Genomic DNA, 15,169 nt, shown 5'->3' with positions numbered 1-15,169 from the left:
GGTGCCCATTCGACTCAGTGTTCATTCTGCCAAATATGTTGGGGGTTTGTGTCATTCAGATGTCAGACCATGCTTTCTTTCGGTCACAGTTTGCTGTGCTGTGCCTACTGTACCCCAGCCCCGGAGCCCTGGTGATGCAGTGGGGACCTCATTGGGCTGCGAACCACAGGGCAGCCTCGTTTGAACCCACCCGCCTCTCCACAGGAGGAAGATGAGCCTTTCTACTCCCCCCAGGAGTTTCCGTCTCGGAAAGCCACAGCACTGGTTCTGCCCTGGCCTTTGGGTCGCCGTGCTTCGGAATCGGCTTGGAGGCAGTGAGCTTGGCTTTGGCTTTGGCTAGACCGGGCATTGAGCTAGAAAGCAGGGACCCACCAGCGAACAGGACAGCATGTCTTCAATCTAGTGGGAGACACACTAGACCAGTCACCAGGCAGCTTCCACACAGCAGAGGTTCTCGGGGGACCCAGCACTGCTGCCATCTGGCTGGATGGTTCCTTGTTGGGGGTGGGGTTGGGGGTGGAGACTGGCCTGGGCCCTGCAGGGTGATTAGCCACATCCCAGGCCTCTACCCACTAGATGCCCCCATGACAACCACCCAAACTCTGCTTGGATATGCTGCCAACTGTCTCTTGGAGACACAGTGGCCCTGGTTGAGCAGCACTGCCCGGGAGTACGGTAGAAATGTGGATGCTGAGATCTAAAATCCAAGTAGGGTCTGGCCAGGGGGACAGAGCAGGCAGAGTGATGAGAAAGGGCATCCCGGGAAGAGGGGAGAGACCAGGTGTCGAAAGGCTGGAGCCTGCTCCGGAAGCGGAGATAGATGATGGGGCCTGACGGGCAAAAGAATGCAAGGCAGAAGGTGAGCAAGGCTGAGCAAGGCTGAGCACGGCATATTGGGAACCAAGCACACGCGCAAGGCAGGTCTGCAGGTCCCGTGGGGAAGCTGGGCTTTATACTGAGTTGAAGAGGATGCCCGGTTCCTGGTGTGGGCGCTGTGCCACTCCATGAGCTAGGGAAGGGCAGGGCTGCAGGGACAATGATGAATGACTTGCTGGCAGTGTGGGCTGCGCCTTCCTGAGGGGCAGCTGTGTGGACATTCCCAGGAGTTTATCTGGAAACTAGGTCTTCACCTTGGTGCTCTGGGTTTCCCCTGAAGGTCCTATTGGGGAAGGCAGACAGAGGCTGGTGCTTTGTCTGAGCCGACGTCTCCCCAGGGAGTTTACAACCCTTCACAAGATATGGAAACTCCAAGCTAAGACTTCAAGGTTGGGTTTTTTTTTGTTTCTGTTTTTTCTCCAACAAGAGTGCTTTGAGAACAAAGGCCACCATCAGCGCAGCCACTCGCTAATACTATGGATTACCTTCATTCCTTCATCAGTGGGGAAACACCAAACGCACCAATTTGGACTTATTTGCACCTTCCTTATTATGGTGATTATTTAATGACATGATTCTACGTCAGCTCTTTTATTTATTATGTATTTTGAGCAGACAGTCTATTGGTGGCCGTGGTGAGACAAGGGGTATGACAGCTCCTGCTTCGAATCTAAGGGGCAGGCTCAGAAAGCCGGATCTTTTCGAGCTGTTGGGTTATTATTCCTATTTTCCCCCCACCACCTATTATTACTATTGTGAAGGGTAAAAGATTCTTAAAAAATCCCCACCTGGGTCTGGCTGCAGCTGCAGGCCTTTGTATGCTACGTGAATTATATGCCAATGAAACTTAAAGAAAGAAGCGACTGGAGCCTGGGTCCTGGGACGGCGGATAAGCTCTTCACTGCCACTGGGTGGCAGCATAGTTTGATGAGATTCACATCCAAACCAAACCAGTCACTGCCACAGACAGCGTGGATTCTGATTCGTAGTGACCCTATAGCACAGAGCAGACTCCCCAGGTGGGCTTCTGAGGCTGTCGGTCTGCTGTGGAGCAGAAAGCTTGATCTTTTCCCCTGGAAAGGGCTGGTAGGTTCTCACGGCTGACCCTGTGGCTAACTGCCTAATGGGTGACCCACCCTACCTCCAGGACTCCTTCCCATGTCTCCCCTAAACCAAACTCACTGCCAAAGAGTTGATTCTGACTCAGAGCGACCCTATAGGATGGGGTAGAGCTGCCCCTATGGGTTTCCGAGATGGTAACTCTTGCAGGGAGTAGAAAGTCTTATCTTTCTCCCTCAGAGCCTCTGGTGGTTTCAGACTGCTGACTTAGAGGTTAACAACCTCACACGTAACCACTGCACTGCCTGGCCTGGGCTCCCTCCCATGTCTCTAGCACCCACACACCCACACACCCACACACAAACACACTGCCATCGAGTGGTTTGCAACTCAGAGCCTCTCTGTAGGACAGAGTGGAACTGCCCCTTTGGGTTCCCAAGACTGCAAGTCTTTAAGGGCGCGGACAGCCTCATCTTTCTCCCACAGTGACCAGTGTGCTCAAACCGCTGGCCTTGTAGCTAGCAGCTCAATGTGTAGCCCACAAAGCCACCAGGGCTCCTAGACACACCTGATAGTTGTCGGTGGCGTCACCCAGAAGGCCACCAAAGGTGATGGCGTTGGTGATACAGCCGAGGTAGATGAAGAGGATGGCAGAGATGGACTGAATGTGGAAGCCGTCGTAGAAGTCGCTTGGGAACCAGGGCAGCTTCCGCTTGATATCCAGACACAGGCCGCCGAAGAACCTGCTGGAGCCAGGGGCAGCTTTCTCACCACTGACAGCAGTGCCGCGATCGAGCCAGTAGAGGGGGCTGAGGAAAGGGGCTGGGCCAGGGAGGGCTGGGGACAAGGCTCTTCCCTCCAGAACATTTCGGGCAGGACTGAGAGTTTGTGGTCAGCACCATCCACTCCGGGCTACGGACTGGACAGGAGAGGGAAGGGTCGTGGGAGTGCCTCTGGGGCAGAAGGAGCCCCGCACGGGGATCAGAACTCTAGGTGTCCAAGACGGCGGGCGCGCCTTGTGTTCCCCGTCATCCCCAGTGAAAGTGGGTCTGGTGAACACAATTTTAGGTGAGAGACACCCCAGATGAGGGCACTGATGCTTAAGGGCAGAGGTTGAACCTTACAGATGGTGTCTCTGCTTTCTGGAACAAGTAAAGACTTTTCGCTTTGGGGGCAAATCTATTGCAGCTGCTACTACCCATATGACTAGTGCAGCCCTGAGCACAGAGCCTGGCCTCCGATGACACTTTGAACGAGATCAGCCTTCGTTGTCGGAGGCGGCCCGTGTGTGGTAGTGGCCCAGTAGCTGCCCTGGCTGCTGTCCACCTCTCCCCGGGCTGTGACAAACAAGGATGTCTCCTGGCATTGCCCAGTGTCCCTGAGGGTGGAAGTTCAAATCGCTCTTTCTTTGAGAATGAAGGGCATAGAGCCAAACCAGCCACCCAACACTGCCACATCAAGCTCATGCCACTGGGTCGATTTCCACCCATAGCGACTGGGTGGAACTGTCTGTGGGTTTCCCAGATGGCAACTCTTTACGGGAGTAGAAAGCCTTGTCTTTCTTCTTCAGAGCTGCTGGTGGTTTCAAACTGCTGACCTTGTAACCGACACCTAGTAGCCACAACCGCCACTGGGACCCTTTCCTAGACATTCAAGGGTATCTAAAGGGCAGCACCGGTCTGAAAACAGCAATTTACATTCAGCTTGGCAGGCCACCCCCACACCCCACCCTCATCCACAAACTGGCAGACACCCAAGACAGAGAACTTTCCTTGAAGAAAAGGTTGCTGAATAGGTAGCAGCATCAAGTGGGCAAAGGAAATAGGATGTTGCCAGCAAGTAGCTAAAGCAGCGGTTCTCAACCTGTGGGTCGCGACCCCTTTGGGCATCGAATGACCCTTTCACAGGGGTTGCCCGATTCATTACAGTAGCAAAATGACAGTGATGAAGTAGCAACGAAAGTAATTGTATGGTTGGGGGGAGGGGGCGGTCACCACACATGAGGAACTGTATGAAAGGGTCCCGGCATGAGGAAGGTGGAGAACCCCTGCTCTACAGAGTTCGGCTTCCTCCTGTCCTGTCCTGTCCTGCCCTGTGTCTGCCCCACTTTCTGAGCAGCGGATTCAGGTGGAGCGGTGAGGACCTGCCTGGGAGGGACCCTCCAGGCGCTGGGGGCTAGGGGGTGGGGAGAGACTTGGGAGCACAGTGGGGGGCATTGTCCGGGTGGGCACCTTCCCGTCCAGAGAAGCTCTTCCCCAATTTCATGCACGGCTGGCATCTCGTCTTCATCCGCGGCCCCTCCACCGGGCCCTCCAGCTCCTCCGCCGCCTCCGCCACCTGCAGGGGGGCCTCCGCCACCGCCGCCGCTGCCTCCCACAGAGCCGTTCATGTGGCCCGGCTCGGCACCGGCACCGGAGAACACGGACTTCCTGCAGGGAGAAGGAGCCTCTGGGTCGGGCCATCCCCAGAACCCCTTACCTGCCCAGGTGTTTAAGGAAAAAGATGCAGAGTTATCTAAAGACCGCCCCCCTCCCCTGGCAGCCCACCCCAATGAGACAGGGGTTCACATTTTAGAATATTTCCGCATAAATGAAATGATCCAGAGCCCCCTCCCCCGGTTGAAGCTCCCTTTGCACACCCCCACAATCCCGCCCCCACCCCACCCCCAGCCGCACAGGAACGCACCTCTTGTCAGCAGAGGGCACCTTCTTGGGGGGCTCGATTCGGATATTTGGGTCCCATTCTCCAGGGGGCAGGACGATGACCTCGTCCAGAAACTCGTCAATGCCGGCAATCAGATCGTCCCTATTGCGGGCTTTATAGGCCACCTGGCTGAAGAGCTGGGCGGGAAAGGGAGGGGAGGAGGCGTCCATCTTACTCCGCCCCCCCCACCCCCCCACAGTGCGCCAGTGTTTCAGAGACCACCATCTCTCTGCCTGCTCGCTCTCCGGTGCAGAGGGCAGGACCAGGGGAGGTCGGGGGAACTGGGGGCGTCCGGCATGGGGCGGAGGTCCCCAAAGAGTGTCCCTGTCTAAACACCTGACACCCGTTCTGCAGGTAACTCTACCATCCCACCAAGGAGCCTTAGTGGCCAGTGGGTTACATTAGATCGGAGGTTATCCGTGGTTCCAACGCCCAACGCACCAGCTTACAGGAGACAGGAGGCTTTCTGCTTCAGAAACCCACAGGGGCAGTTCTATTCCATAGGGTGGCTCACTGCCAGTCAGAATCGACTCCATAGCAGTGGGTGTGGTTTGAGGGGGTTGGGCCTCAATATCAGCTCAAAAATATAATTCAGGCTCACTGATCTTACGACGGCATTGCACGGAAATTATAACCACATCTTGCTTTCGCCGGTGGAAATCGTCTATGACACACTCCCGGTCGTTTATTTTTTCCTCTAGTTTTTTTTCTCTCTTCCTGTATTTAGCAAAGCAAAATCACACAGGCTGTCTTGACTCCTGTTATTGTGGTTGGTGCCATCGAGTCTGTTCCAACCCACAGAGACCCTCTCTGCCTAACAGAAGGAAACACTGCCCGGTCTTGTGCCATCCTCACAATTGTTCCTGTGCCCATTGCTGCAGCCACGGTGTCCATCCATCTCCTTGAGGGCCTGTCGTCCTCTCTTTCTATGCCCCTCTACTTTACCAAGCATGATGTCCTTCTCCATGCAGTGGTCTCTCCTGATAACATGCCCAACGTCTATAAGGCGAACTCTTGCCATCCTTGCTTCTCAGGAGAACCCTGGCCGTACATCTTCCAAGACAGATTTACGTATCTTTTTAGCAGTCCATGGTACTTTCAGTGTTCTTATCCAGCGCCACAATTCAAATGCATTGACTCGTTGGTTTTCCTTATTCATGGCTCAGAGAGGTTCTCAAATATGAAAGCATTCAAGTTAAATTGTTGAATGATCCCTAACAGCTGGCACTGGAAACTTCAGGGGTGAATAGAAACCTCTCAGTGGTGCCCACCTTCCAGTGGCGCCCAGGACACGTCATACTGCCTACTTACCTTAGGTACACCTCTGCCTCCTGGGTCTGAAGGCCAGGTTTCCAAATTCTAGCTGTACGGTCACTTAATCTTTTCAGTTTCTTTTCCCCTAGAACACAATTCACTGCCCCTGAGCAGTTTCGAACTCATTGTTAGTGGACCCTGTTGGTAGGGCATGGCAGACCTTTGGAGAGAGCCTCATCCTTCTCCCGTGGAGTGGTTGGTGGGTTTGAACTGCTAACCTTGCAGTTATCAGCCCAACCTGTAACAGACCCATGATGCCACCAGGGCTCCTCCTCAGAGCAGGCAAAGTTGGGAAACCTTTTCAAAGTTCAAGAAGCACAGGTATTTCAAGTCTACCCAATTACTTCCTAGCCTTTCATCGGCGTCTCTGGGCAGTGTCAATAGTTAACAAATGCTGCTGCTTTCCGCGAGTGTGGAGGTCTGAATTCACCCAGAGGCACCGCAGGGGAAAGGCCTGGGGATCGATCCCTGGAAAACCAGCCCCCATGGAGCTCAGGTCTACCTGTGGATTTAACCCTTCCTCGTGGGAAGACCAGCCTGTCCCTTCCACACGGTTGCTTTGGAATCACAGGTCTGCTCAGGTCGGGCTCAGGTGTAAAGTGTTTCAGGCTCTCCATCACACCTTGTCCCCAGAGTGTGACCACTCAGCTCTGCCCTCAGGCTCTGTTGACACAGGCTCCCCTCTCTGGTGTCACTTACTGCCCCCAAACTCCATGAGCCACTTCCACCCAGTGTCCCCATCTCAGGGCCTGGGGCCCACCTCCAAGGTCCTAGGTGGGTCTGCCTAATTCCTGCTCACCTGTGACTGCTCGGGCAGAGTGAGCCCCCAGGCAATTTTATCCCGAGAGCTCATTGTCGCTCACTTGATTGGCGTCCCAGAGAGCAGACCACTGCCTGGTCTTCAGCCCTCTGCACAGGGCTGGACACACAGTGGATGCTCACAACAGGCCTGCCGTGTGCATACACGTGCGGAGGTGAGCACACTGCTCGGTACAGGGGCACACACCCCAGAGCTCGTGTTTCCCGTCACCACTTACGTCATCTACCATGAGGGTAGCAATGGCGCGGCCAATTTCATTGTAGGACTTTGCTCGGCCAGAGGGTCCCAGCAGGATGAACAGAAATCTGCATGAAACAGATGGGAGTGGGGGAGGAGGGAGATCAGCAGAAGGGGCTGAGGGGAGGAGACAGCAGGTGCACAGAAGGATTTTCGGGCCCTGAACAGCATCCACCCTGAACTGTGTCTCTCTCGGGTGCTGTGTTTGTCTAGGAAAAGACACCTCCTTTCTCACCGTCAGCGTGTGTCGCGCTGCCCGGCCCGCGGTTGACACCCTTCTCTGCATGCTTATTATGATTTTCTAAATACATGGAGGTCAAGAGAGAGGTCTAAGAGAACACCGAAGAATCCAACTCGCCGTACATGTGCCAGTTGGTGGCGCTGGTGACGTTTATCACGATGCACAATCATGGCCTCTTTGGGGATGGTTTTTGATGACGTTTCTAAAACTCCTTTCTGGTCCCACCCGGGCAAATCCTCCCGTTTTCCTTCTCTGTGTATGTGTTTTTCTTGAGGGGGTGAGGATGGGAGGGGTGGGAGGGGAGTAAACAAAGTTGTATTTGGCGTGTGCATCCAAGAGAAGAGAGGAGCTGGAAACAGACACACCTTCAGGGTTATGTCCGACTGGGTCCCTGCTCGCTGACGGCCCTGACTGTGGGCTGCACTGGGGGGGCACGGGGGCTCACCTGGTGGGCACGGGCACCTCGGTCACGCCCCCCAGCATGGCAGACTGGACAAGGCGCACGAAGGCGATGAAGGGCCGCTCCAGGAAGTCCACCTCGCCCACCAGCACGTTGGATGCTTCGGAGTCCTTGGGGATCTTCTTCATGAACTTGTTTTTCCGCTGCCCACGAAGGAGGGGACAGGAGAGTCGTGGACAGCCCACGCCAGGGGTCTCCCCTCTCACTCTCACTCCCTCCAGAGGCCGAGAAGACCCTCCCAAGGAGTCTCCAGAGCAGCGGCGGCATTGGGGCCAGGGCGTGACTTCTGGAATGCTACTGCCATTGCCCCCCACACACCAGACCTCCTCCCATATCAGACGCTACAGAATCTTAGGAATATCGACGATCGGTTTAAACCAGAGGATAAGACGGGATAAATATCCTAGTGAATGGCTTAAATGTAATGCTTTCAGATTCTATGAATACACTCATAGCGACCCTACAGGACAAGATCGAGCTGCCTCCGTGGTTCTCGCAGTCCTAGACTGCGAATCTCCATGGGAGTAGAAAGTCTCATCTTTCTTCTGAGGAGTAGGTGGTGGTTTCGAACTGGTGACCTGGTGGTTTGCAGCCCAGCAGGTAGCCATGACCCCACCAGCGCTCCTTAGGTTATATGAATAGAAACAGCCAAATGGTTTTGTAAGGTCTTTCTACATCGAATGGCACGGTTGGGTATAACGTGACTGAAGGGTAGGTGAGAAGTCCATTTCTTTTCATTGCCACTTCATTCTCACAAACACCGATGCCCTCGCCCGCCGTGGCAGCTAAAGCACCAGAAAACTCGTGGGCAAGCTCAGTGACTGTGACCACGACAGCGCCAGCTTGCGGCAGGCAGACAAAAGCACGTGTTTGGAGGCATCCCTGGAAGTGGCTTTCAGGATGTCCCTAATGGACGGGGGAAGGTTCATAAGTAAGTCAGCGTATTGTAGCCTCGTAGTAGCTATTTTGATACATATAATCTGGGCTGGAGAAAAAAAATGTTTTTGGTGTTATAACTAACTACAGGTACATTTCTAATTAAAATATGCATCTGAATAAAAAGTATATTTCTGAAAAAAACAATAAAACACACCCAACATTTCTCTAGTCAGCCATTCCGACGGCATTCCCTCTGTCCCTCTGTCCCCTCCATCCCCCCAGTGAGGCCACTGCTCAAGAGAAGGGAAAAGCCAGCGCTCTCTCCCATTCTGCGGTGCGGAGATTCACCCCAAGGCTGAGGAAGCCTTTGCAGATGGCTGACATAGAGAAGGGATTGGCAAAGCTTTGGCCCCAAGAGATTCCTCCTTGAGCAAACACCTGGCTCACCTGCAGTGCGAGTGGAGGAGGAGTGGGGGACTGGGTGCAGGGAACCCTGAGAGCTGTCTCAGCATTGTGCCTCAGGCCTCACCCCCTCAGCCACCAAGACCCCCTCTCTGGTCCTCCACTGTGGGGACTGTGGGGAGAAGGCAGGTGAGGTGAAACCCCAGGGCCCTACCCAGTGTCCACGGGAGCCTTTCATGCTCACATGCCACCCCCAGGGGACCTCTCGGGGCAATACTCACAACTTCTCAGACTTTCCAGGGGAGCCTACCAAGATGGTGGCCCTCCTGTCCCCCGGACAGGTGTTTGCTCCGGGCAGGAAGACGAAACAAGGCTGAACGAGTGGGGTCTGATGTGAGAGGCATCGGAGCAAGCCCTCTGCGCCGTCTAGCTCCGTTCTCTGCCCTATGACCCATTCTTAGGGTTAAGATGCTGGTTCCTCCTGGGTGCTCTTTTTCTAAAGTTCAATTTAGCCCTTAGCATTGCAGAGGAACTCCAGTGTGGCGGCTTTCCCTCGGGGAAAGGGAGAGTGGTCCTTGGGGGAGGAGGGAGAAGAGGCGTCTGTGGGGCCTTGGAGTGCCAAAGACAGGTCCTGCCCATGCTGCCATCTCCCTGCCAATCAGTCTCCCCTGTGGGTACAGCAGCCTCTGTCCGTCATAAGCCCTGGCAAGAACCAGGCTCCTGCATCCCCTCCTGTCCTGGGCAAGGGGCTGTTGGGGTCTTGCACAGGGCCATTAGGCCCAGCCCCTCTGGGCCACAGCCACTTCCTGATTAGGGCATGATAGGCCTGCGAGCAGAGTCTGCCCCTTTGGAACCTTCGAGGTCAGCGATTCTCAACCTGTGGGTCGCGACCTCTTTGGGGGTCGAACGACCTTTTCACAGGGGTCACCTGATTCATAACAGTAGCAAAATGACAGTGATGAAGTAGCTACGAAAATAATTTTATGGTTGGGGGGGTCACTACCACATGAGGAATTGTATGAAAGGGTTGCGGCACTAGGAAGGTTGAGAACCATTGTCCTAGATCAAATCAGAAACACAAACAAACATTCTCCACACCCGGCAGACCTATGGGCACAGCACAGCCCCAAGGGTCAGAATCAGCAGGGGAAAGGTTCCCAGGAAGGCCACAGGGCCCAAGAGTTCCACTGCCCCAGGCCTGGCCAGCTGAGCTGTCAGCAGCATTCTTCAGGGTGGGGGAGCTTGTCGAGGCAGGCAGTCCTGCTCCCTGGGCCAGTGCCAAGGGCCTGGGCCTTAGGCAGAGGAGGGGGGTCCAGGGAAGATGAGGTGAGGTGGACATGAGCCAAGGAGAGCCCTGCTTGGAACACAGCAAAACGCCAGGGGCCGGGAGAGAAGAGGAGTTGAAACGGATCCTTCCTCTTTCCTCAGAGTTTGACGTGCTGGGTGTGGTGGTCAACCTGGTGGCATTGCAGAAATGGGGACATGCTGGCCGTCTGGCCTCCTGGCTAGACCATCCTCGGAAACCAGGGGACAGAGGTGCCATCTGAATCCACAAGGCGCTCCCTGGGAGCCCGCAGCCAAGAGAGGGCCGCTCTGGGGAAATCATGGATGAAGCCCGCCTGCAGAACCACCACCTCTGGGCGTGTCCTAAAGGGCGGGGCAAATGGAAGGCAGGCAACATCGGGCATCACTGAGGAACCAGGCACTTTACCCAGGAAACACTGTCCAGTACAAATGGTTGCTCATGTTGCCAGGGACGGCTATTGATGTAGGCACTGCTTCCTCCTGGTGGCTCCCGTCTGTGGGTGACCACAATCAAGTGGCATCTCTTTTCTACAGAATATTCCAGAACGCAGCTCAGCTGCTGTCTCACTGGTTGCAGCGCCTGGGGGCGCCCCCAGAGGATCAGAGCGGACCCGACCTTCACGGGGCGCGCCAGGCCACGACCCTACGTGGGCAGAGCGCCCCATCTCTCCTGCCGACCCCAAGACCTGCGCCCAAAGGCAGGGCTGTCGGGTCCAGCGGGCGGGGCCCGCCTCGTGGCTCCACCCTTTTGGGGTGCATGTCCTGCCTGGAGCCTCAGTGGTCCCACAGGACCTCGGGCACCGCGGTGGCCCCTTCATGGCCGGAGCACTATCCACCCGGGTACGTAGGGGCTGCTGGTGTGCAGCCTTCTACCAAACTAGGAGCCGCTGGCCTTTGGCTCCCCTGCTCCCCGCACCCTGAGGCAGAGAAAGGGAGCCAGCCAGCCCCCTCCGCTGCTCTGGAGGAAGCCCGCGCTGCTTACAGCGGTCTAGACTTCCCAGGGGCCTGGGCCAGGGGCTCTGGAGCCTCGGCCTTAGAACTCAGGCTCTCCCGATTTGTGGGCTTCTGATTTCACTTCGGGGGATTCAGCCAGCTTGGGGGTGGAGGGGACAAGACGACGCTTGTCGTCTGTCCCACGCGGGGAGGGCAGCAGCGGAGAAAGGAAGACCCTTGATGAGACGGGTGGGTACCCCGCCGCCTGGCAGGGCTGGTTGAACGGCGTCCTGCTGCTCGGAGGGAGGGTCACTACCAGGGGGAACTGGCTCATGGGCCCCGAGAACAGCCACGCCCAGAGAAGAAAACACTGCTCAGCCAGTTGTCACTGCCAGCCCACGAGCCTGCCTGTCGTTGCAGGTGCTCCGGGGTCACGGAGAGCAAAGCTAAGTCAGCACCCAGCACACCTGGGGAGCTCAGTGACAGCAGGCCCCTCCTCTGACCAGGCTTCTCTGTTCCTGGCCCCGACCACACCCCCGACCAGAGCCCAGCAGAGCTGTCCTGAGACGCCTGCTCCTTCCTTCAGCAGTAGGGGATCCCTACTTTTGAAACCAAGGGCTGTGCCCTCCCCCCTCCCCTCCCAGGCCTCCCAGGTGCTGCCCAGGCAGGCCTTGATTACTTGGTCTGTGTTCGCTGTGCGAGAAATGTCATTCATGCTTCTGCTCTGCGCGTGGCCTGTGAGAGGGGAGAGAAGGGCTTTCAGGGGAGGAAGTCTTTTCTCCGGGCCCCTACCTAGGCCTCCCCACCTGCACATCCCCTCGGCCCTGCAGCCCTACCACTCCCCAAGCCCCCACCATCTTCTCCTTTCAATGTTGGCTTGCTGGACAGACTGGCCGGAGCAGAGGTTCCCTTCCTGCACCCCCCCTCCCCCCTCCCCTTAGTCTGCTGCCCTCTGGCCTGGCATCTCCTGGCTGAGCCTGCCCTGGAGGGGGCTGGGGCCGGGCTACCGCAGTGAGGGCTGCTTGCTGGCCCTGGGGTGCCACCTCAGGCACTAGGAATGACTCTGGTGACGTCTCCCCAGAGCCAGGATTTGTCACCAGGATCCCTCCTAGTCCCTTTGGTCTCCTGCTTGCATTAACCAGGGCCAGGGAAGACCACGTGACCCAAGCCCTGAGACCCAGAGAGAGAAGGCTGGGTTGGTGCCAGCAACCAGGGCCTCCACCTCTATTTGGCGGGCCCTTGGCAGCTCTCCATCTTATCTTGGCATTTTAGTTAAAGTGCTCAGAGGGAGACACTATTATGGAAGAAAAACGTGCTTAGACAGAGACACCGCGTTCCCTTTTCCTCCTCATTTCCAAAGCCCCACGTTTCTCTTTGACGCCCCCTGCGTCCCACACGGCCCAGAAAGTCCGGTCGGCCTCCTTCAGTCTTCTAAGGTCCCCTTGGCCCTTTCCCAGCATACAGTGGGGAGAGGATGATACATCAGAAACCCCAACTCACCACCATGAGATCAGTTCAGGACATGGTAGAACGACCCTTGTGCGTTTCTGAGACTCTTGCCTTTTTAATGGGAGGAGAAAGCCCTGCCTTTCTCCCACATACATGAGTGGCTAGTGGTTTTGAACTCTGGCCTTGCAGTTAGCAGCCCCATGCCTTACCACTAAGCCATCAGGGCTCCAGCCTGATGGTGGTGGAGACTGTTGTCTCCCCTGGGGGGGTGTGTGTGTGTCTTTAGCTGTCTCCTGGGGGACAGACAGGTCAGTCTGGTTTTTAATTCTGTTTCTAGGGGGGCTTTTTACCCAAAAACAGGGGAACAGGTCAGTTCAGTGAAAACAAAGGCACAAAAGTAAGAAAAAAATGCCCAGCATGCAGGGTCTCACCGTAGGGTAGTAAACTGGGCCCCGAGGGCAGGGAATTGGGTTTGTGTGAAAGTTGGATCCCTCCCTCCTGGGCACATCCTGAGAGGTGCTATAGACAGATCCCGGGCCTTATCTGCTTGGCTGCATCTATGACCCTGTGTGCATCCCCAAGTGGCCACAGCCAGAAAGAGGCCAGCACACAGGACCACGGTGGCGTCACACAGACGCTGTCACTTGGGTTAAGTACACAAGCACACCCCTCTCGGGCAGAAGACACCCTCGCACAGGCTCATCCACCTGTGGCTGGGGCGGAGGACAGACTCACACAGCTGTCCGTAGTTGGTGCTGTCCCGCATCCGCAGGTCCTCGGTGGATCGGTGCAGGCTGGTACCGGCGGCGGGGCTGCGGCTGGGGCTGCGATCTGGGAGGAGAAGCAGGGGCCACTGGACTGGACATCCTTGCTGGTTGGGCAGCTTGTTTATAACCAATTAAACGGAAGAGGACTGCAAGATAAGCCTTTTTCTCTCTCCCAGGAAGAAATTTCTTCTTAAAAATCATTTTATTGGGGGCTCGTACAACTCTTACCACAATCCATACATCCAGCCATTGTGTCAAGCACATTTGTACATTTGTTGCCATCATCATTCTCAAAACATTTTCTTTCTACTTGAGCCCTTGGTATCAGCTCCTCATTTCACCCCCACCCTCCCTGCCCCTGCCAAGAACCCTTGATAATTTATAAATTATTGTCATTTTGTCATGTCTTACACTGTCTGTTTTTTTAAAAAGTCTACCTTGATACACCAACATCCGTGATCCAAGGAGTGAAAAAGATATAATCCAAATCTGAAGGAGGGAATGGTGTCAGATCTTGAATTGTAAGATTCTGGTTTGCAGAAGGCAGCCCAAAACACAGTCACAGGATCTACACAGAGAATAAGCCTGCAGTGATTCTCATCTGACCACAAGCGAGGAGTGGGAATGGCCTGGCTCTCAGACAGTATTAGAGAGATGATTGTAGCAGATAAAAATGATCAATCTGACTTGAATAGCTAAACCCTTGTCCTTTGAGCTTCATCTGTTTCTTAATATTTTCTTTTCTCTCCCTCCAGATTGGGGTTTACCCATGTTGTATTTTGTTGTTGTTGGTACATTCTTGACCCTCTGTTATGGATCTTTCTATGTTTCTCAGTGTATGAATCCCAGGTGGGGTGAGTCTAGAGAGAGAATAGCTAAAATAAGGGTTCCTGGGGGGTACAGCAGGCGATGGAGGGGGTCTTGGGGAGCTGATATCAAGGAGTATGAGAAGGAAGGAAATATTTGAAAATGATTGTGGTAGCTATTGTATAAACTGCTTGATATGACTGAACTATTGGCTGGCATGATATCTGGATTATGTCCTAATAAAACGATCTGGGGGAAAAATACAAAAAAGAAAAGAAAAAAATGTTCTGCTTTGAACATGTCACTCTTTCAAACCTTTCAAGATCACATTTCTTTCTGCCTTGTTTTTAAGTGCTTTCAGTCATGGAAGACATTTCGAATGAGAGGAAAATGACTTTAAAATGAAATATGGATTTTAGTACAATCAGTGATACGCATATCTTCTGGGGTGGTCTCGGGTCCTGGGGTAGGTGGGAAGAGGCCTGGCTCCTCGGATTCATGCAGTTACACAGGCCACCACCACCAGATGGCGCCCACGATACAATGGGGAAGGCGCTCTCCATTAATTAAATCCTGGAGGCCGTGAAAAATGGGTCAGGAAAACCTTAGGGACGAAGGTGACAACAGCAACTCAGAGATGAGGGCGGTGCCTCAGGGAGGGGAGTTGATGCAAACGGGGGAGGAAAGACTCAGCAGAAGGGGGGCCGGAATGTCTGCACCAGCTGAAGCCTGTGGTCAGGGCCAGCGACTCACACACACAGAAACGTTGAAGTGGTGTGTGCTTTGCTGTGGATGTTCTCAACGATTATAACATCGAAATACAATTTGAAAAATCCAAGAGAAGAAAGGGCTTTGTGTGTTTGGGAAAAGCAATGTAACCGTCTAAATATGATCACAGGGGGAATGTGTGGACAGGG

General features: G+C 54.8%; 1 protein-coding gene across 1 annotated transcript in view; it reads right to left on the bottom strand.

Moving 5' to 3' along the window:
- The window catches only part of SLC4A5 (solute carrier family 4 member 5), a 92,078-nt gene that overhangs the window by 36,283 nt on the left and 40,626 nt on the right, over nt 1-15,169 (bottom strand). Inside the window, exons 7-13 of the mRNA XM_045286580.1 lie at nt 13,414-13,509; nt 11,909-11,964; nt 7,696-7,853; nt 6,990-7,077; nt 4,621-4,775; nt 4,167-4,364; nt 2,504-2,678 (exon numbers count right to left, since the gene is read on the bottom strand). Of these exons, the coding sequence (XP_045142515.1) occupies nt 2,504-2,678; nt 4,167-4,364; nt 4,621-4,775; nt 6,990-7,077; nt 7,696-7,853; nt 11,909-11,964; nt 13,414-13,509 (926 nt within the window). The remainder of the gene's footprint in view (nt 1-2,503; nt 2,679-4,166; nt 4,365-4,620; nt 4,776-6,989; nt 7,078-7,695; nt 7,854-11,908; nt 11,965-13,413; nt 13,510-15,169) is intronic.

Source organism: Echinops telfairi, unplaced genomic scaffold (assembly GCF_000313985.2).
Source record: "Echinops telfairi isolate 266 unplaced genomic scaffold, ASM31398v2 ScPeMD7_9;HRSCAF=40, whole genome shotgun sequence".
NCBI lineage: Eukaryota > Metazoa > Chordata > Mammalia > Afrosoricida > Tenrecidae > Echinops > Echinops telfairi.
This window is presented reverse-complemented; position numbering and strand designations above follow the sequence as displayed.